The sequence below is a fragment of the Plectropomus leopardus genome, chromosome 24, assembly GCF_026936395.1.
Source record: "Plectropomus leopardus strain MGB_pleo_1.0 chromosome 24, ASM2693639v1, whole genome shotgun sequence".
NCBI classification, from domain to species: Eukaryota; Metazoa; Chordata; class Actinopteri; order Perciformes; family Serranidae; genus Plectropomus; species Plectropomus leopardus.
In genome coordinates, this window is record NC_142199.1 from 10627778 (window position 1) to 10651493 (window position 23716).

General features: G+C 40.5%; 1 protein-coding gene across 3 annotated transcripts in view; it reads left to right on the plus strand.

The window, feature by feature from the left end:
- Positions 1–20590, plus strand: part of pard3ba (par-3 family cell polarity regulator beta a) — a 200630-nt gene extending 180040 nt beyond the window's left edge. For all 3 annotated transcript variants that reach the window (XM_088074335.1, XM_042513093.2, XM_088074336.1), the window contains 2 exons: positions 808–884; positions 19205–20590. In XM_088074335.1, coding sequence (XP_087930461.1) covers positions 808–884; positions 19205–19631 — 504 coding nt within the window. In that variant the 3' untranslated portion in view covers positions 19632–20590. The remainder of the gene's footprint in view (positions 1–807; positions 885–19204) is intronic.
- Positions 20591–23716: the final 3126 nt, after the last annotated feature.

Here is a 23716-nt window from a genome sequence, read left to right on the forward strand (position 1 = left end):
TTTACAGGCTTTGAATCCACAAACTGCTCAAAGAGTAACTTTGACATTTTCCAACCTAGACCCTATGTTTTTGCTTCTATGTGGTTCAATGGTACAACAGTTTTTGAAATCAGGTGAGAATTGAACAAGACTGCAGCCAGCCAGCAATAGTGAAACTGACTGCAGTGTAATCCGTAGGGGCAAATGAGCATCTTCAGTTTTCGTGCACAAAAAGTGTTTGCTTTTGCCACTGACAGATTCAGATTCAAGTGTCTGATAACATTTTGGATAGACTCCCTACAGTGGTCGAAGTCTTTTTGAAAGCGTAAAATCCTTTTTGTTTAACCAGAAGCAACACCGAAATCGCTATTGTTTGATCGACCAAACTTCATTTAAATAAACAGTTACTCTTTCACAATAAAATACCCTTTATTCAAATTGACAGAAACAAATAAAACTCACAAAAGCAATCTTGGTTTTTCTTTCCACTGTTCCAACAACCAACAACTCTGATTTGGTTAAAATAAATCCTTACATTCACCTAGTTTTTTTGGCTTAAGTATTCTATCTTAAAACTGGACCAAATTAAAAAAAAATGTTGTTCCCATTAGTCACTCGGACACATAAACACGGGAAAATAGGGTCCAGAGTGAAAGATACACAAGTTACCTTTAACACATTGTTTTCATCAGATCTGTACCTGACTGACTTTAAATGAGGGAGGTATGAGTTTAATCCCTCACTCGAGGGTATTTTGACTGATGTTTGCCTAAACTTTGGACCTTTTTAGTCTGCATACTTACATTCTTGTCCTTTGTCTCCTCACAGTTGGCACCCAGAGGTGCAGAATCTCGACCCATTCCTCGCTACGAAGATGTGGACCGACAGTACCCCACACACCCCAGGTAAGACCACTGTGTGAGTGTGTGTGTGTTTTATTCCTCAATGCAGGAAATTAGGGGATAACTTCTTGCCACTCCCTCCCTTTGTGTCTCCATCACTCACACGAACGCACACACGCACACACACACGCACACACGCGCACACACACACACACACACACACACACACACACACACACACACACAACACAGACTAATCCTCTTTGGAGCTTATAATTAAATCTGGAGTGTTTGCCTTGGGAGTGTCTACTCATCCCAGGAATAGGAGTCTTCAGCTCTCCAGAGAGCAGGGCACAGGCAGGAGGATCACGCGCACACACACACACACACACACACACACACACACACACACGTACAGAGGATGGTTTGCTCTTATGAAGAATGAATAACCTCTAGTGTGGGTTTAATGGAACTGCACGTGTTCCTTTACATTTGTTTAAACGTTTTCATGTCAAACGGGGCACATGTGTATGCGCATACCTGCCCATATTTGCCAGCAGAGCTTCAGCACGCACAGATCAGTCCAACCAAGCCATACCTGACTCGTGCATGCGACTGTAAGAGGTGCACACGCTGAGCAAACGCCATCTTTGTGATGATCGCAGGCCCCGGCAGCTAAGTGGAGCGTGGAGTGGCGTGGTGCGAGGAAAGTGAGAGGAGGAGAATGAGGAAAAGAAGGAGACACCGGGATGGATAGGAGGAGAGTGAGAAAAAGAGAACAGTCATTTCACGGGTTATTGCCCCTCCTGATATGACAGGCACCAGGGAGCGCAGACATCAGCGCCGGCTCAGGGGGGACGAGACACACCGAGAGTCTGGGAGAGAGGAGGAGGGACATAAGATAGCATGAGGGACAGAGAGATTAGCCAACTGTAACTGTGGAGACAATCACAAATGGAGACAGACGCACCAGGGGGGGACTCGTGTGACCTTTGACAGCTCAAACTAGGTACAGTAACACAGAAAAGGGAAGAAGAGTTTATGCCACTACTTATCCAAACTTTCTTTGCAATAATACTGAAGCAAGTGCGGAAAATTGAAAACCTTCCCAGCCATTCAGAGTGGCCGGAATGAAAACTTTTTTTTATTGCTGAAATGTTTAATTGACAAAAAATTTGAAAGTCCAGTAACTGTTTGAATAATTTTTAAGCAAAAAGGTGAAACTCTCTGTTTTAGCTTGTCATATAATATGCTTCTTAATATGAATGCAATATTACACTCAAGGCTGTACTGAATATTAGGACAGTAGTGATTCAGTCCTAGGCATTAGGCCACAAGAAATGTTATAGCACTCATGGCGAGGGCTGTCCCCTGAAAGTCGGAGATTCAAATCATTATTCAGAGATGCCTCGGCTGACTGAGATTCTCTCAAATCCAGTAGTTATAGGGACTTATTGTCATTTGGTGTGTAGTGTACTTTTGGGAACATTTTGGTCCCCAGATTTAACTGCAGAGTGGGTGCTCCTCGCTTTCGCGCTACTCTTTAGTTCAGGAAGCTGCAGACGCAGAGTCAGCTGCCTGGAGGAAGAGAGGCTTTGCCTGGTCAGGCTCTGAGATAACGTTTTCTTCTGCCTTCTGCTTAGAGGTGGTGAATTTCCATCTCACAGCAACTTAATACGGTACAGTCTCTGGCTTTTGTGCAATATCTAGTGTTGGAAAATGTTGTTGCACATTTCTTATCCGTCATTGGTGTAGTTAAAGCTTGTTTGCGATATTATGTGAATGTAACTGTCACACTGAACGTCACGCTGAACTCTGTTTTCATATTTTTTACCTGGAGAACTAGGTTTTATTACTCTAGCATACCGGGGTTGGAAGAGTGCTAAGTCATTTCTGGGTTTTTCGACTTATTCCTACACCACTCTGAATCTCTCGTATGCTAGTCCTGTAGTGTTATCACAATATATTCATCTTAGTGCGGCAAAGTTTGTTAGGATTACCATTAATCTAGGCTAATTAATGTTTAAAGTACTTCACGGTTTAAAATACCTGTAAAACAGAGTGATACAAGCATAAAGTCCCAGTGATGTTGCTCTCTGTATCAGCTCTCACTTTAATGCCTCTTGTCAAATCAAATTACGCGGTTGGATCTGACTGTTACATAACATAAACTTGGAAAAATAATCTGCAGATCAATAGATAATGAAAAAAATCATTAGTTTTAGCCCTGCTGCATTTCCAGTCTGGTTCTACCGCTTGAACTGTGTCTTAAACTTTAAGTAACACTAGCACCTTTCCAGCTCTGCCAGAGGAGAGATTTAAACAATGGTTTCAATTAAGATAATTAATCTGCAAACTTCATTATATAACTGTCATTGTATATATATATATATATATATATATATATATATATATATATATATATATATATATATATATATAATGACAGTTAAGATGTTTGCTATTTAAGTAATGAACTTGTGGCAGCCATCATATTCTCTGGCTCATCTGATTAGACATGAATATCAGAAGTCAGGTTCAAATAATGTTCGTTACCTCAAGAAATGTTCTCATTGTTATTTAACTGTTGTTCATCTCGTCTTTGAAGTATTTTTAGACCCAGGACCCATAGGATAGCATCCGTTTGAAATGCATATGGTACAGTTAACATGCTTCTGGGGACATTTGCCTCAGCAGAAGAGCAAAAAGCAAGAGTAATAAAAGGCAGAGGAGAAAAGTGCCAGATAGAGTTTGAACACGATTCAAACTCACGTTTGTGTTCTTGTTTCTGATGTTCCTGCACAGATAAATCACGACTCCTCAGCCCCCAAAAACTCCTCCGACTTCCTCTATCATAAATACAGAGGCAAGAGGAGGAGGGGACGCAAATATATTCCGGGATTTTTTTTTTTTTTTTTTTCATCGAGGGGGGAAAAAACAGGAGGCAAAGAGAGAGCAGACACAGCAGTGAATTGAATGCATTTTTCAAAGTGGAGCTGAACTTTGTGCAAAATCCCCCCGGGGGCCGCCATTATTGAAAGCCATTTCCTCTCAAAATGAGTGCGGCTCCACCATTGGCCTGGCTCTCATTAGCATACATTTGGCCTGCCTTTGTGTGGAGCCGGCTGGGGCTGCAGCTGGAGGGGTGGGAGTGAAGGAGGTGAGTGTGTGTTTGTGTGTGTGTGCATGGATAGTACAGGAGATGTAGCAAAGCACCTCACAGATGGGAGCATATGGAGAGAGAGTCGAGCTAAGAATCAGAAGGACGGGGAGGAAAAATCGAGGCAAAAATAAAGGTGTTGAGGCAGACATTTAAATATTTCACTTTGAGTGTTGTGTTGCTAAGCATTCATTTGTCCACACACCTTATAGCTCTCCTAATGAAAGCACAACAGTATGGTCTATTAAATTTGTGGTTTTCAAAATCTATGAAAGTGCTATAAGAATTCCACCTTCTTTTTATCTAATGGATTCAAGTTATTTTGACTTTTTGTAGCTTTAAACCTTTGAAATTGGCTTTGTTTCTTTCAAAAACATGGAAGAAGGCAATGAGCAACGAAAGATAAAAATGCCAAAAAATAGCGAGAAATACAAGAAAATTACCTGAAAAATAGTTTTAAAAAGTAAAATAATGCAAAAACAACCCCACAACAGAATGATCTGGGGAAAGTGCTTTAAAAATTCTAATAATACTGTAAATAATTTGAATTATGTATTTATGGTCATTATCAGAGTAGTTTTTTCGCTAGCTTTAATCTTTTTTCCCCCTAGACAATTTTTCCCAAGCTTTTTAAAAATAATTTTCTAAATCTACTAATTTGTTGAAATTTATGGAACATTTCTTATCAAGTTGCTCATTGACTTTTTCTCATGTTTTTGGAAGTAATCACACCAGTTTGCTGAGGTTTTAAATATCTAAATATTTGTGATAGGTGCCTGAAAGCAGTACAATAGAAGTGATGTCACCGCAGGTTGTAGAGGGTTAAAAATGCAGTATATTCCACCGTTCTTACAGTCTGAGTTTGCCACTTTCCCTTTTTACTTTCTTGATTGTATCGGAAAACACTCCTCATCACAACCCTGCAGCCCAATTTTTATTATTCTTAGACCCGTCTGGCTATTCCCGCCTCTCAAATCAAGACTTTCTGTGGACCTGAAGGAGTGGATGCCAAAGTAGCAGGGAAAGAAAGTGGACCCCAGTCTGGGAGTTAGTGCCGAGAGCGACTGCACAGCAGCCAACAGGAGAAGCTGAAGTCTGGGAAAGAGGATTTGGAAAGAGGGGTGGAAGTGGCAGCGTCGAGAGGTTTGCCCCAGGGAGGGTGATAGTGCTACTTTGGCTCGTACCTCCCTCTCCGTTTGGCCATTAACGCTGGGGTGCAGCTCAAGCCTGCGGATAGGCTCTGTGCTTGGGGGACTCACACAAATGCATGCACACTTACACACGGCCATATGGAGAATATTAACATCATTACCAATTCAAAGCAGCAGGTCACGGGCGCAACGACCCAGCCCCGGGTTATCCAATCAGAGCACCCCCTGACCCACTCCCCCAAGGTGATTGGATTAGGGGGCCGGGTTGGCGCGGCAACATTGCTGGCCGAGGCTGATAATTGGCTGATTAATGTGCAGCCGATGGCCAGTGAGTCAGAGAGCACGGGGCTCGAACCAGAGGACCAGACTGGCCTCATGATGATCCTGTCACATCTGGACAGTTGAGATGAAACACTGAAAAGGACACAAACTGCGAGTCATAAATGTCTTCAAATGTCCATTTGATTCCTATTAACTAAAACCCAACACAGGATACAAGTCGGGTTAGTCTAGTTTATACGGTGTGCTCTAACAAACTCAGTCGGCTTTCACTACATTTCATTTCTAGATAAATGTGGATTTTTTTTAACATTTTGATTTTTGGTCATTTGGGGGTTTGTTTGATTTTCAATAAAGTTTCGGCTTTCAGAATATGAAAATGGTATTGCCAAATGTAGACGACAGATATAATTTTTAAGCTTGTAAGGAACAATGGCCGCACTCTGGTCTTACTCACTCTCCCTCTCTTTCTCTATGTCTCCTGGAAATTATCGATGAAATAGTCATCATGACAAAACCCACCCGCTCACCACTAGCGACCCTCTTGTGCTAGTTCTAATTGGCTCAGCATTGCGGATCAAAAATATATTGTTCATGTTTCAAATTTTGTCAATATGGACACAGTACACAGTATTGTTAGCTTGCAATGCAATTCAATCATATGATTCGTTTTGCTGAAACTCTGAGCACCAAAGGATAATTTATTCAGATTTACTGTGGCATGGTGAAGAAGAAAAATTAGATAGAGGTGGTGACTCCCTGCCCTAAGAGTATTGATAAAGTCCAAATGTACATTCCTTAATTATTTAAATTACTATTGTGAGAATCCAGTGATTAATCAAGGTCTTGAATATTGTTTTAAAGTACACTGGAACAGACTAAAGTTCTTTTGTCATAAACAATATTTTCTTGTCTTCTTGCACCATGCAGATAGGTATGCAAATTTGTGAATGCTAGGACAGTGAAGGAATGCCCCGCCTTACTCTGCATCACACTGCCTTACTCAGCCTCCGATTGGCTTACCCAGACATTCGTTCCCTAACCAATGCCACTCCTTTTCCTAAACCAAACAAATCCAACCAGTGAAGACAACTGATACGAACCAGTCAGAAGGAGAGTAAGGCGAGGCATTCCTTCGCTGTCCTAGGATTCACAAATTTGCATTGGGTATGCTTGTTTTCGTTAGCTTGCTAAAAGTGTACCTGAGCTTTTCTGTATATTATTTTTAACTCTAGGACAGCTCACAGGGTACAGCATGTGCTCCAAGTTTGGAAGGTCTATGTCACATATCTTTGCGACAAATGTACTGCAAACGTTGACAGCCTTTTTCTCCTAAGCATGACCTGGTTATGTAATGTGATGTATTTTGATAAATATTTGGAGTAAAAAATTAATAGTGATCTCATTAGAAAGCTAAGAATCCCCTCCTTAATATGTGTTTTAGGTTCAATGTGAGTGAAAATGATTGAGCATGTGTCTCATATTCAAGTGGAAGTGTGGAAGCACAGAAAAATGTCGCTGCTTTTTAATTAATTGCTGCTGCTGCCGCTTGTGTTGGCACCCTTCTCTGTTTGGTCCGTCTGGGTCTGACTATCTGGTGGTCCCTTTTGGATCTGGTGTCTTTTGGATAACAGTGTCTGTCAGTCCACTAATTTTGGACTCTTGCGGAGCGCGTACATCTCTCGTCATTCTAAAAAGACTGAAAGCTCGGCCCTCATATCAAGTGTTCTCTGCCCCTCCTTAAAAAAACAGAAGGCACCGTCTTGATTGTCCTCAGCATGTTGAGTATCCTCCGGTATGTGGGGAAAGTGTCCCTTAAGGACCCTCATCTGACCTTCCTGAAAAGTGCACACACTTCCACACACATCCCAGACTTACAGCCACTTGGTTTTCTGCACCATGTCTCAGCACGGGAACCTCTTCACCCCCAGGCTGTGTCTGTCCTAATGAGCCATGTCCACACTGGACACACCTAGCAACACAGAATAGAAAAGAATAAATGACTCAGCCCCCCTCTGAGTGAAAGCAATCTGTTGATTAGAATAAGATGAATAAATAAGAAAGGTGAGAGGAATATTAAAACTGAAAAAAAACTTCGAAAATGCTCATATTTACTCTCTTTTTTGTGGTCTGATTTTGTCAAGTGGAAATAAGCTCCCAACATTTCACTTTTACCTCACACGGTTGGATGGCTGTATTTATTGCAAAGGTCTGTTATTATTTTAGCACAGTAATATTGTTAGGGCCTGCAGTTCGGAGCTCTCGAAGTATCCCAGCTTTTTCAAGGTCAGGGGAGAAATCATATTTTCGCCGCACTCGTCCAACCTTTATTAAAACACAATCCTGCTTCTCACAGTTTCATAAGTGATCAAGTGTTTCCCCACCCGCTGCCGTCCAGCTGTTGAATGACTCACTTTAAGCTCACCCAACTTGGTTAGAGTTATTGTCTCCGTAGCTCATTTGATTTCTCGGGTGCTGGAGAGTCTTCACAACAGTTTTTCTACATTTGGGCCACGACAGCTGCTGATTGGTTTAAAAGGTGACATGACCCTGTCTTTTATTGTTAAATCAGAGCATCTGAAGCAATGTGTGGATTATTTTATTTGATTTCCCGAGAGGTGTCCTGACCCTTTTCTTATATGCGGGCCCTTTATGAAGGAACGGGCGCCTGCCGGTGTGCAGAGGCAGCAGTGTTTGTCCAGCTAACGGTGTTTGTGCTCAGACACAAGAAAATGTAATGGAATCAGCAGTAGGAAATGAAAGGCTTTAGCTGGCTCTGCCACATGCACAGCTGAGGCACCAGTGGCTCTACCTGTTTACAATAACTTCTCTTTTTCTGTTCTCTGCTTCCTCCCTCTGATTCCATCAATCCTTTTCGTCTGCATTCTTCTGTCGCTTCTGTTTATATCTCTCTTTGTATCTCCATCTTCCCTCCATCCCTCTCTCCCACAGTCTCTCAGGTCTGTGTATGGAGAAAACGAAATCACCGCTTTATAAATAAAACAAAAGATATACACTTTGAGGCGTCTGCGCTCTCCATGAGCTCAGTGAGAAATACAAAGACTGTCATGTACAAGTCTGCATGACATTCAGTCCGCAAATACAGATGGACGTGCGGCTCTGTGGAGGAGACGTAGGAGTCAGCATGAATTCAAATGTTCTCTTCTGTTCTCAGAGTAGAATAGAATTGGCATACAGTGAACTTAGTTTGAACTACCAAGAATATATGAAAATGAAAATGAGTTGTGGTGAGCCTGAAACTTTCTGCATCTCCCATCTGTTTCTGTCATTAACAGTTACTGCTTTTCCCCCGGCACGGATCTGTTACATGATTACTCTCCTTATCTGAGTACTGTCCAAGAAGTAAAACAGACCTTTCACCTCCTTAGTAATGGCCACATGTACTGTTCGAGGCCCAGGAGTGTGCATTTATTTCTACTCTGGGGGTCACTTTAATTTACTCTGGAGAGGACGTTCAGTTTAATGCCTGAAGCCTTTGAAACCTGAGCAAATTGGTTTGATTTCTTCCAAAAACAGGAGGAGAAGGCAATGAGCAATTTAACAACAGATGGCCCAAAAATAGCAAGTAGTAAAAAGTTACAGGAAAATTACCTGAAGTGAAAAACAAAAACAAACAAGAAAATTACCACCAACAAGTTTTAACCATGTGATTAAAACTGGTTAAAAAACACCAAATTAAGTAGTTTCATATGACAGATCACTGTTTCTCTTTCACTGTTTGGCACGGGCAGCTCCCAAGGCAGCTGCTAATGTGTACTCACCTTTTTTTCTCTGATGACTAAAGATCCAGACCTTCAGGAAGTTTTTACTGGGAGACACATTATCTGCAGAGATTTCCCCCCTCTCTAATACAAATCGACCAGCTGCTGTGGTGAGTGAGTGGTTAAAACACTCACTCACTAAAGCAGTTTCACCTTAAAGTTTTTTCGTTTTTTCTGATGCTGCTTGTCGCAGAGAGTCCTCTAACCACGGTGGCTGTCATGTAAACATGAATGGACCTATCTGAAGCCAGCATTTGATTTGTCTGTTATGGGCTACTGTAGAAACATAGCTACGCTTTCGGATGACTTACTTTTATTTATCTTCCATTATGTTATATATTTTATTTCTGCCAGTACATCCCCCTAAATCCCACACATTGGACCCTTAAATTACAATCAGATGAAATAGAGTATTGTAGAGTAAATGGTTATTGATAGTCTGCTGAAGTATGACATCACTCGCATCATGAGCGAGTTGTTAAATGTTCCTGTGAGCTTCATGAGAAAGCGCCTATTCTTAGTTTGCATACAGACTGTTTGCACTGGTGCCTCCCATCTCTCCTCACCTTTTCATTATGAACCCCAAACTCAAAAGTCTGCAGCCAGAGCGACCGCTACCTGCCACTGCTGCATTACACAATCCTTGTCATTGCTCAGTATATAGTAGCTGAGAGTGTAAACACGGGCCCATTTAGATGAGGCACGTGCATCTAGGTGAGAGCCAATTTCCACCGCTGTTGTTGACATAGCCCGGTTTGATTAGAAGAGCTGCCTCGGCGGCCAGAGCCAGAGCGGCTAATGGTTTCCTCTGTTGCAGAGCCAGCCGGGCCTGCTCTGTGTCTGTAGCACTCAGCTAGCACAGTGCCATTAACACAAGTGTGTGTATGTGTGTGTGGACAAGGATGAATTTAGAGAATCTGGAGAATGCATCATACACTAATGAATATGTCAACTTGCTAAACATACTATATTACATCTTTTAAATAAACAAATTTTACATTAATTGATGACTTGTTTTGGCTCTGGCTGCAACTCATCATCTAGAGACCACAGACAGTGCTTTCACCACACTGAATAAATGAAGGCATTTCCAGCCACTTTTTCCACGGGTACCTCTACAAATTATGACACATTAAACATTTTACCCGGTAAAGTGTGTGTGGACATGCATATGAATGTTGTGTGTGTGTGTGTGTGTGTGTGTGTGTGTGGGAGTGGGAGTGTTTGGCAGCGAGGTGCAGCAGCTGTTTTTCTGCAGAGCAATTAATGCATTTTGCATGCAGCGCGTGCCTGCTTCTCGTCAGTTGACTAACAGGTGAGCACATAACGGGCAGATGTGCTTACATATGCATCTGCATTGCATCTGTATGATCTTGCATTAATGAAATAAATGTGTAAATGTAATTGAGGTGAGTGCAGTTAAATGCTGAGGCATTTGCACTTATTTCTTATGCATGTGTGTGTGTGTGTGTGTGTGTGTGTGTGTGTGTGTGTGTGTGTGTGTGTGAACAAATGACGAGAAACATGCATACGTAAATCCTCAAACTTTGAACAGAAGGCAGAGCTGGTTAGTATTAGTATGTAAAGTATAATATATACAGCTGAATGCTAATGTTTTGATCCAAAGCTCATTATTTATTTACAAAAAAATATAGAAGAGTAACATGGACAGAGTTGGTCTGCCAACATAATGTTTTATGTTGTTTTTGTTGTTCATTTACTAGTACATTTGAGGTTAACTTCATCCATCTGTAGCTTGACTTTAAAACACTGGGTTTTCTTAATCCTCCCTATTTATAACTCTTCTTACTTGTTTATGTAATGCAGCATACCTCCTTACAGTAACTAAAATATAATAATCCAGTGCTGTATTATCAAACATATAGACCCTTTTACAGTCATCATCAGATATATGCCCGTGCATGGATGCAACGAATGAGTGAACACAACGCAGCTAACACAACACAGTTCAACAAACACAATACAATGAATGCAACATACACAATGCAACAGACGATCAGGCAAGTCGGCAAGCTTTTAACATTAAATTAAAACTGTTACCAGCATCAAAATTTCTGGTCGTTATGTAATCGGTTGTCAGAAGCAACATTATGACTCAGGTTTTGTGGAAATTTTACAAAATCTAGACCGTTTCAAGGCAACCGTATATCGATTTAACGCGACTCAATTGAATGCATTGTGATTGCTCGTAGCCGCCGCAGCAGCTGAAAGCACAAAAAAAAATGTAGGTTTCCCGTTAAGCCTTTAATTTTTACTTAAATCAATGTTAGATACATACACATTCATAGATCTTTTTTTTTTTTTGTTATGTACGCCAACCATTTGCATTTCGAGCAACTGAAAGTCACCAATTAACATGGTCACTCTTAACTGAAATACCAGCAACGTCTTTGGCTGCAAACTATGTGATGACTAACACTTGCATGATGCCGCCATTGTCTGGTTCTGTGTGAAAATGCAAAGGCGGCATAAAGAAGGGACTTGGTAGTGGCTCTATAGTGTCATCTCTATGTAAAAAGGAATATTGTGATCTTGGGTCTCTGGCTATGAAAGTTTTCTGATTTTAAGACACAACTCTAAGCATCTGGTGACTTTGATGTTGCCAAGTTCTCGCTGGTGTTCATGCTCATGCATCTGCGTATATATCTGGTCACTGAATACTGGGCCACTTGTTTATGTTTTCTACACACTCACCAATAGCACACACATCTGATAGTTGCTCATCATATGGCAAAGTTGGTTTACTTTGGTAGCATTTGCGATCTGCATTGGCATTAAAGCTATTACTCTCTGCCACACCTATGTTGCCATACTACGTGCACACCCATATGCACGTCTTCGTTGTACAAACTCAAAGCTCAAAATTGCAAAACTTTTGGACACTTTTGTCTTAATATAAATTAAGTAGAGCTTTCCTGCTACATGAGGTGTAGCGTTCTGTATTTCTAATGAGAATATTGATAAATTCCAGCAACAAAAATGTATTGACCCTTATAACTAAGCATACTTTAAAGATCTGAACATAAAATGTGTGAATACACAGGGGGATTGGTGTGTGTGTTTGTGTTCAAGTCTGACAGAGACACATGGTTGTTTTCCAGCTGTTTAGGGCCGGGGGTATTTGGGGGACCAGGATGCTTTAATAACGAGTTGGTAGTGTGTGTGTGTGTGTGTGTGTGTGTGTGTGTGGGGGGTCTAATTTCCTCCTTCCGTTTCCTAGGGGCAGGTGCAGGGTAACCCCCCACCCCCCATTCCCCATGCTATCCCCATACACACACATTCTTCACTGTCATAATGGCAACACACACTCATCGTCCCAGATGGACACACACTTACTCACTCACACACTCACACATTTCCCTTCTACCATTGAGTATGTAATCATATACACTCCCAACACACATTCACACATGTATAAATATGGATGTAAGATTCAGTTTGTCATTTTGCTCTCACCACACACACACACACACACACACACACTCAGAGGGTGGTTGGGAGTGTGGTATATGGTGCTGATGTTCTCGAAGTGTGAGTCAGATGTATTACACGGCGTGTCATTACAGCTTTCCACTCTAGTTGGTCCCTGTGGTTCACATCACACCCTGCTCTGCTGCTCTATATAGACCTCAGAGGGACAGGCAAGTGTCTCTCTGCTTGTCTCTCTGTGAGACATGGCTCGTCTGTTTTTTTTTTCCGGTTAGTTTGTTTTGCTTTGTTCCTCCCTTTGTCTTTCCATTTCTATTTTCTCATTTTATGCCTTTATGCGATAGCCTTGACCAGAAGCATTCTGTTTTTTAGGGTGTCTGTACGACCGTACGTTGCATTCTTGTGAATGCTCTTTCTGTTCCTCTCATTTTTAAAGCTTCCGCACTGGCGAGAGCCCTGGCCATCAATATGTTTTTGGCTTGTTTGTCTTTATGTCTGTACGTCTATCCCCCTACCTTGTGAGTGCAATATCTCAAAAAGGTCTCGAGGGAATTTCTATAAATTTGGCACAAATGTCCACTTGCACACAACAATTAACTGAACAGATTTTGGTGATCATGGGTCAAAGGTCAAGGTCAATTTGACCTTGCATCTGTTTGATTCTTGTGAACACAAAATGTCAAGAACAACTCGAGTTTTTCAAATTTGGCACAAACATTTACTTGGAGTCTGAAAGAATTGATTTGATTTTGGAGGTTTATTGTTAAAGATTAATGTTATTTTGCATCAATCTAATTCTGTTGAACACGATTTCTCAAGAACACCTGCAGGAAATTTCCTCAAATTTGACAAAAACGTATTTGGAGCAAGCAACTTATTACAATTTGGTGGTCAAAGGGTCATGGTCACTGTGACATCACAAAACAAGTTATTTTGCCATAAATCAAGAATTTATGCACTAATTATGACAACATTTCATACAAATGTTCAACAGACCAAAATGATAAAATAAAGTATAGTTGTATTTTGCAAATCAGGACTGCATCCACTTTAAAGAGTAAGTAGAAAAAGAAAAAAATTCAATGACTACATTCTCACCAAAAGGTTCTTATATTTTATCAAATAGAATGTCTGCAAAGAAATACCATTATTAATATGAGTGGAGTTGCATTTGCTGGGGAATAATAATGTGGACAAATAACTGGGTTTCATTGCTTTGTGCTTTATGGAATATTATCTGTAAATTGCCTCTTCCTATTGCTGTCACTCCCATGTCTGTTTCTGTGTGCAGTAAAAAGTAGCCTTTTTAATAATAGTTGTATTACAATATCACCACTACATTAAATAATAACAGAGAAAAATAACCTAGTATTAATATATTATTTAAAGTCTTTCAATTTCCCTTTTTTGACATTTATTCAAACCTATTTATTTCTTTCAACGTCGCTCGTGGAATCATCTAATTTGCATCTGATTTTTGCTTTTTTATTTTTATGTTGACATTTCAAAAGTGTGCGTGGAACTCACTTGACAGCTGAATGAAAACACACCTACTGTCTGCATGTCTCTTGTTGTCATAAGCTCTTTTCAAACCGGATTAGCAGTTCTGGCGGAGCTCCTTTAATTGTCATTACTGACGCCAACCACTGTTTTATTTCGGCAGGAATCTGCCATGTTTGGCATGTTTTTTTGTAAATCAAAAGCTCTGGAGGAAATTTTAAACCCTGTTCTCAAAAAACTGTTTCATGTTTTCAGTGGCAGACGGTAACCAATACACATCTTTTACGCGCAGGTTAATGTTTAAAGGAAACTGCAACGCATCTCTTTTACTTTCTCCTCTTTGGCCTCTCTTGTTTTTGGCGTGTTCCTTTTGTGTGTTTGTACTTCTTTTTCCTTCTCACGCTTCCCCTCTTTCGCACACTCTCAGCGCACAAACTTTCTGATGAAGTTACGCAAGTTAACACGTAAACAAGAGATCTCACTCTGACACTTTGAATATACAAACGCAAACATGCACTCTTCCTCTGGCTCGCTCATTTACTCAGTGAGGCACACACACACTTGAAATGTTTTATTTGGATCCGTTACATTAAATCCTAATTTATGTAGAATTCAGATATTGTGGGCTTTCGACATAGTGTGAGGCCATTTCAGGTTAGCGAAGGTACACACAAACACACACACACACACACACACACACACACACGCACACACACACACACACAGAGTAAAACCATTCATTCTGTGACCAGGCCGAAGCCAGCTGTGTGACTCTTGGTGGGTCACTGAGGCCCGTGGACCCCATAATCCCTCAGCTGCTTGGCTGGACACACACAGACACACAAAGTCTATAATTCACATGTCATGACTTGCTTTTATACCATGTTTTTACATTAATATCAGATATTAAACATTTTAAATTTGGAAGGAGAATGAGCTTAAATGAATGTTAAATGACAAAAAACAAAGTAAAGTAGAGTAGGCAGAAATCTGGAAAGGCACAAAATAAAAATCCAGCAGAAACTGAAAATACTAGCTGTAGCCAACTTAGAAAAATGCCAGTGGAATTGGATTTGGTTGTTTACGTATTTGATGTTTTTCTTGTCTTTTCTTTAAAAAATATGGGAAGAAGGCAATGAGCTATAAAAGAAGAAATTGCCAGAAAATTAGTTTAAAAAAAGAAGAAAAAAAGCTAAATTAAACAAAAGGAAAAATAATATGGAAATGTGGTTAAAAAAATTATAATATTTTTCTAACATAATTTTTAATATGTAATTATCATAATTATATCATTTTTCCTAGCTTTTTTCTTTATCCCCATAGGCATTTTACCCTAGCTTTTGTAAAGTAATTTTCTAAATGTACTAATTTCAGTTGCTCATTGCCTTTTTTCCCATGTTTTGGAAGAAATTCCACCAATTTGCTCAGGCTTCAAAGGTTAAAGTACTTATGAAAGGCATCTTAGAGCAGCACAGGTTTCAATTTGTTAATAATTCAGAATGCTTTTAAGGATCCTTTCACAAATACACTGGTGTTTTTCAAACAAACTCTGCTGTGGTAGTTTCTTTTTCCTGCATTTTGCATCCATAAGTCATATTTTTGCAAAGGATACTGTCAAAGGATTACTTCGCAGGTGAATTTATTGTTGCTCATATAATGCTTTGCCCTCTTCATTACCTTGGAGAAGCTAAAAATAGTGCTGTAAATGAGAAAGGAGTAGAAGAGGAGGTGAGGAGATGACAAAGGCATTTAAATAACAAAGGTGCATGAGGGGGTGATGAACAGATATTAAGGGGAGAGGTCACTGAGGTGATTGAGACGGAGAGGAAGATGAATATTCAAGTGGAAACGATGTGGAAATTGAAGATCTCAGAGGGGGAAATATAAGGAGAATGATGAGAGAAGAGCGGGGAAGCCAGCGGAGGTTCCTGTCTGTTTGGGTGGCCCTGAGTCGGGCTGTGGACCCAGGTGTTCCCCCTCCTCTACCCACTGCATCACTCCATCCTTTCTTTCCTTTTCTCTTTGCCTCCCCTGGTGGCCTTCACCATTTAATCTGGATTAATGAGGAGGCTGACCTTCGTCTCGCTTTCGCTCTCTAGTGTTTTCCACTCCTCGCTGAGCTTGAATATATTGTTTTTACCCAGACTCCCTTCACATCTGCTTCTGTCTCCTTACATCGTAATTTCAGATCAAATCTCTCCCTCTCAGATCTCTTTCTTTTTTGTCTTTTTATGCTTCCATACCTTATCTCAAGGTTTGGCAATGCATGCCTATCTGTGTGTGTGTGCGGCTCTGTCTTTCCTGCTCTGCTGACTGACAAGGCAGTGCTGTTCATTCTTGGGGCCACCTGTGTATCCTGTCCCACCACCCTGTTTGGGTGGTCAGGCCTCCCAGCCCACAGAAAACACACTCGACTGATATTTTGAGCACACACACACACACACACACACACACACACACATATAGAAATCCACGTCACCGCAGTTCGCGAATATCCTCAAGGGAAGATCGCTTATGCACAAGCACACACACACACAAACACAAGCTGTGTGCGAGCTAATCTGCGGTGAGTGAGTCATTCTAATTGGCCAGTCAACAGGTGCTGAGCCCGACTCGAGGGAGCGGACAGAGGAGACACACGGATATGATTGCAGAACAAGGGAGAGGCTAAGCTCAAGGCTTCTGTATAATAACTACAGTGGGAGCCATTGTTTCAGTCTGGGAAGTAAATGTCTAAATCTGTTCGCCGCTGTCTGTTGCTGATTGATATAGTTTAATAATTTGAACCGTATCAAGTTAGTGAGAGCTTTAACATTTACTGTTGAGACTGTGTTAAAGTCCCACAATATCTGCAGTGTCTCTGAATGCACTTAAATTGCCAGTTTATTGGAGATCGGTCAATTAAAAGAAAAGTGTTAGTGTCAGTTACAGCATGAAGTAAATTTAGTTATAAAACATAAAACATGTACATTAAGGGTACTTGTATTGGTAGTGATATCATAATTTTTAAACAAAACTCAGTCCTATTTGTGGGTTTCTTTTGTTGATAGTGCAGCCATCTTGCAGATGATTTCTCAGAACTCGTCTTGGAGTGTGCGTCTGAAAACCTGACTTTGAAAGGCCATGTTTCCCTTACACTTTGTCCTATCCCTTTATCCCAACATTAATCGCACACTCTATTCCTAAACATGAATGTGCAAACTGGCGGGGTAGGGGTAAGTGGTAGGTGCAAGGGGTATTTTGGGATTGAGCCTTTGGTATCCATAATCAGGGTATTAGATTGGAGCTACCTAAATGTCCTGGAGAAAATTGATTTTGTTGTCATCAAAACGCATAACCAGGCTTCTCACATCATATATATCATAATATCTAAAGATATCACATATTTAACACTATTTTATAACATGTAGCATCCTTATTTTCAGAAAAATCTAAAGTCCTCAAATGGACACGAAGTATATTCTGTCTCACTTTTACAGTGCAATGTCATTCAGGACTGCATTGCTGCAGTCAAACACCAGTTTTTGCACTCATGCAGGTAGAATAGCTTGTAGCGTGGTGCCAAATAAACTCAAAAACAGGAAAAAGAGAAGAAAGTGATTGCTGACTGAGTGCTGAGTGATGTGTATGATAAGCCTTCAAACTGGACTTCCTGTTTCATACCAGTGTTTCATCTTCTAAATGGTAACCCCTAGCAACATGCCTACGCTAACACAGACGCTTGAGGTGTGTGTGTGTGTTTGGCTTGAATGCGCCCTTAATGACTACCATACATGGCCCAAAAGAGTTATTAATGTGTTTTTTTTTATTAAATATTGTAATGTCATTCAGTGTGATGCCAAAAGTGATCATTTATGATGTTGACAGGGCTCATTGTAGATCACCACTTGTATAAATAGGAGACTTTCCCCTCGAGCAAGGCTGACCAAGACCTGACTTTTAGATTTGCTTACTTGCTTTAGCGAGACATGTGTGTCACTCAGCACTGGAAACAGCATATAAGATGGAAAACATTTGAATGGGCCTGTGAAAGGTGAGCAGCCCTCCCTTTTCTTTTCTCCTCTCTCTCTTTCTCCGTCTCTCTCTCTCCTTCCGTCTCCCCGAAGCCCGCGTGTCGCCTTACCCAGGGGTTTAGCCCCTAATCACCCAGAGCTAGTGGGAGGGAACCGGAGACTTCCAGCTGGCTGCCTCGTTACTGCAGACCCCTGGGACACACACATTCCAACACACTCCAGCTAAACACACACACAACCTCATATATGCTTACCAAGGCATTTGCTGTTATCTCTTGGCATCTCTCCATCCACGTCCCCCCCACAACTCGATCCTGCCAAGGCCACAGCCTCGCCACGTAAACTGAATAACAGGAGGAGGCTTACCGCAAGGGAGGGCCAAATCTCTGGCACGTCCTCGAACTCCAAACCAGTTTAAACCAGTTAAATATTGTCTTTAGCCATACTCTCAAGCACATATATATTTATATTTATGTGTGTGTGTGTGTGTGTCTTTATTAATGATGTCAGACACTCCTCGAGACCAGCTCCAGGCTAATTTCAGGTACAGTCACTGGAGTTGCAGTATCTCAAGAACACCTAGAGGGAATTTTTTCAAATTTGGCATTAACATCCACTTGGACTCAAGGATGAAGTGATTCGATTTTGATGGTCATAAATCAAAGGTCAAGGTCACTGTGACCTCACAAGGCATGTTTTTGGCCATAACTCAAGATACAATAAAAATTTCACACAAATGTCAAATACAGTATATGATAAAGTCCTGACATTTTATATTGAAAAAAGGTCAGCTTCACTGTGACATCATAATAATATGCAAAAACACTTCTGGCGTTACTCAACATCATATCTCAGGAACAGATGGGGACATTTGTTCAGATACTGAATTAATGACACTGTACTTGGGTGCCCAACAAACTGCACTGATTGCAGAGATCTTCTGTGTGAGAAGCATCCATGTTTTCACAGATGTGAAGTGCAATCTGAATTGTACGTGGAGTCATACAACAGTGTGGTGGTAATTCTGGTTTTTCATTTTCTGTTTCAGGAGGGATCCATATGATTACCCCACCTCCAGACCCGTGACAAGAGAACCAGTCCCCTACCCCGGCCACTACCACGACCCTCCCGCCTCCAGCCACCGTGTGCAGCCCCCCCAGGTGAGCACACAATCCCATCAGGCCCCCAACAACCAGCGCTACTACCCCTCATCTCCCCGTGCAGGACAGCAGCACCGTGCAGCAGCGAGACAGGACATTCCCCCTTCTCCCACTGCGGGCCGCAGAGGGCGGCACTACTACGAAGCTGCTGGAGGGCGACTAGACGGTTACCGGCAGGCCAGCCCTGGCCGCTATGCCAGCCCAGAGAGATACCCCGACACCAGGGAACGTTATGCCAGCCCCGAGCGCTACGGCTATGGAGACGAAAGACAGCCTGACCCCAGGCGGAAGAACCCTGTGATAGGTGCAGTGTAAAGGTACTCCTCAGTCACAGACCCCTCTCACATAAAAATCCCACAAAGAGTATAAATAAATTCATGTGTTTCCAGATTTGTGAAACATAATATCAGCTGTCAACAAGGATGCCAGTGAGGATAAGTGAGATTTTTGCTGTATTAATTTATCCGATCATGAACCCTGAAAGAAATAAGTGACAAGCTGAGAGGCTAAAATAAGGCTTATTTTCAGAACCATCTGGTCATAACTCTCTCTGCAGGCCAAGACACATTTAACAAGCGTTTAGGACTGTGCGTGTGTGTGTGTACATATATATATACATGCTGGCAACGGCTTGTGTATATTCACAAGTGTGCTGTTTATATCAACAGGATGTTATTTTGATATATTTTATATTGTTGAAATGAAATTAAGTTAAGGGCGATTAAATTATAGAACTACAGAGTTAACTTGTTGTATAGAATGAAATCTTTTCCAGCATTTTGCACAAGCTGATCAAACTGAAGGAAATAAAGAGAGATCACCTTGACGAGTCGGACCAAGAGACACAGGAAACTGAAGTCGACAAACAGGAAAAAGGAAGTTACTCCCCTTCAAAGCATCTTCTTGTCCTTGATATTTTGTCTCTTGGACTTCCTTTACATCCTGCTATCACACTTTTTGTATTTTTTCACCTTATTTGGATGTGGACGTGAATTACAGATTTATTTTACATTTGTTAATTGTATAATTGCAGTGAGTTTGCGATATTTTCCTGGTGCTTCTAATGAAATGAATAAAATTAACCTACACAAAGAAGAGAGAAAGAGCTAATAAAGAGTTTAATTACATATTTTATCATTTAACCTATCACTTCTTAAAGTCACTGCACTGAAGACTTACTAAATTTATCAATGGTGGTTTGATTTAAACACATGGTCAAATAAATGCATCATTTTTTTATACACATATTTTGCATTAAATATTTTGAAAATTTTTCTCCAAGCTGCACTAAATCATTTTATCCTATTTCTGTTGAATTTAAAGAGGACCTACTATGCTCATTTTCAGGATATACTTGATTTTAAGGTTTCCACCAGAACTTGTTTGTATGCTTTAATAATCCAAAAACCTAATTTTCCTAATACTGTCTGTGCTGGAACACCTGTATTCACCCTCTGTCTGAAATGCTCTGTTTTCTCTTTAATCCCCCCTCCCAAAAAGTCTACTCTGATTGGTCAGCAGTTTTGGGTCTCCTATAAATTTGCATCTCTTCACAGCCTTTGCAGCCAGGGGATGACTGTAATGGAGAATAGTGGCACTTTTTAATGTGTAAAATCACTATATGATATGAAATCAGATAAAAATTTACAACAGCGGCAACCAAGATTACACATTTACACTACATGTAAGAAATAATGTATGGAAAAGCATAGTAGGTCCCCTTTAACCAATTATCCAGATTAAGCATATTTAAAATATGCAGTCAAACTACGACAACACTGTGAGTCATCACTTTAAAAATTCATTAAAATATTCATCTTAATTTCTCCGAGCGCAATCTCCAGATAAATTTGCCCTGTGAGATGACTGATAAGAGTAGCCAGAGCTCTGATAATGACTAAATCATATTCAACAATTAGAGGCAGGGAAAACTCCACTAGAAAATGATTACTGCCCAATTTGCTCTCAGAAATAAAGATGGCACTGATTGGTGAAATTAGACTTGAAATGGGGAATAATTAGAGTGTGAAGAAGGCTTTTTCTATCAGTTAGTGTTTAATTAACGTCAAGGCCAACAAGGACCGGGCCCCTGCTGATCCGTCTAGTCTGTGCACCGCTTTGACCCTCTCCTGTCTGAGCTCAAATAGACTTTTTAGTCCAGCCGGCACGGGCTGCTCAATTTTATTTCAGCCAATATTAAGCAAATGAACTCTTTCCCAGATAAAGTGCACACATCAATGGACCTTACCTACCTTAGATGAGAAATGAGCTGTTTAGCTGACTAACAAAAGCTTATTACGTACATATTATTGTCCATATAGTACTTACACATCAGCATTGTAATGCATCACAAACAAGCTGAATAAACAATAAAGGAACAAAGCACAGCAGCTGTCTGCTCACCATCCTGTGATGACAAAATATTTCACCATCAACATACGTTGACTGCAGCTTTGTTCTTGTCAGCCTTTATTTCAGTCACGTTTCACACTTTCAAAGAGGCTTTCGCATGTTTTAGCTCATTTACAGTCACATGCACCGTAGCCTTACCATCACCAAAGGAATTAACCAAGCCATGATAATGGCGCAATTATGGCATTATGTGATGGTAATACAGTTGCAAGCATGAACCATTTTAAAAGAACCCTCTGGTGAGACCTTCAAAGACATTTCAGTGTCTAAAATTTAATTGTCAGCTGATGAAAACATTTCAAACAAACAAGTTTGTTTCCAAGTAACTGTTAAAATAACATTAGCTAAGCATTATCATGGTCACTATGTTATTATGAGCCTTGACTTTACTTTCTTTGTACAACTTCAGATGTCTAACAAAGTTGGAAGTTGTTGTGTCTGTAATTTTCAGGCCATGCGTTTCTCATACTATAATTAATTTGTTTATTTGTTGTTTTGTTTTGACAATTGCATTGTTTTTGTATATTAATGAAAATATCCTTAGTATCACTTTTTCCAACTGGCGCTCAGTAATGTAATGTTAGCTCTTCTTGGTTCTCTCCTGTAGGGCTGTCAAATGTACCATTTTCTGGACTCTGGAGCGTCAGCATTGATCAACAGCGTCAGGTGAAAGACAGAGAGATACCTTACATCGTGGAGCTTCAGCGTCAGGTCAGGGAGAGACACCTTGCGCCCCAGAGCTTCAGTGTTAGGTGAGGGAGAGCCACAGTTGTGACACTATAGTTTGTAATGTTAAAAATCTCTAGCAGTTATCAACAATCTGTGTCCAGTGTTAGAAATTAGTCTGTTTAGTTTCATTGCATTTCTGAAAAGATAAGTGTCCTCACTATTGAAGATGTTAAAATTCCACCTACTCTAAAATGGAAAAGGGCTTCACTTGGGGAGAGCTGCGTCGGGGCTCACGTCTTTGCATTTTTGTGCTGCTCACATTGACACCGAAATGGCTCAGCTCAGTCGATCAACCTGTTAATAACTGGGGGGTAAAATCATGTCAATGTATGTGTGACAGGCGTGGCAGCAGTATCATGACAAACAGAGAGAGAAAGAGAGGGGCTGAGTGGACCGATATGCTGTGCACATTTGTACAGTGAAATGAGTCAAAGCTGCAATAAAGTTGCGGTGATATGACAAAATTGCAAAGTCATGCAGAATTCATAGGGATTGCCAGATTTTGCGTGAATTGTTGCAATTGCACCATTGCACAATCCTGGAGAGAATTATTAAAGGCATCCCGAACTCTTGAGGTGTTGGGGTCAGTGACCTTTTAATGCACTTTTTGGGACATTAAACAGCTTATGACAATTTTATTATCAAAGACAAATTATAACAAACCTGAAAACTACTTATATTAATCCGACAAAGCTCTGTAAAACAGAAGCACAGCAGATGAACTCCAACAAACCTGTATGTGTTTATTTTTTCTCACAAACTCTGAAATGACATTTATCCTCTGCAAAAACAACAAAAACAAAACAAAAAAGAATATTTGAATCTAAATTGAAAACCAAATACCTACCCAATTAACATGTATGCAAATAGCCGGATATTCGGGTCCAGCCCTACTATTCTGCAATTTGGTTAGATGCTGTTGAGTGTTTCAAACAAAGTGGATCAGAGGAATTCAGTATAAATTTGCTGGGAACATTTACAAGCTTTTTCCAGTCACACAAGGACAAACTCCTTCAAAATAAAACTCCAGAGAAAGCTAGTAAGTGGGCCTTGAGTTAAATTTCATAAACTCTACAATAAGCTTGAATAAAAGTAAACTTTTTGTTCTTTGTGCAACTTCAAATGTTGAACATTTGGAAGTTGTGTATTTGTCTGCAATTTTCAATCCATAGGTTTATAATACAGTTTTTGTTGTTGTTGTTGTTTTTGTTTTGTACTCAATAACGTGACGTTAGTTTTTCATTGTTCTCTCCTTCACT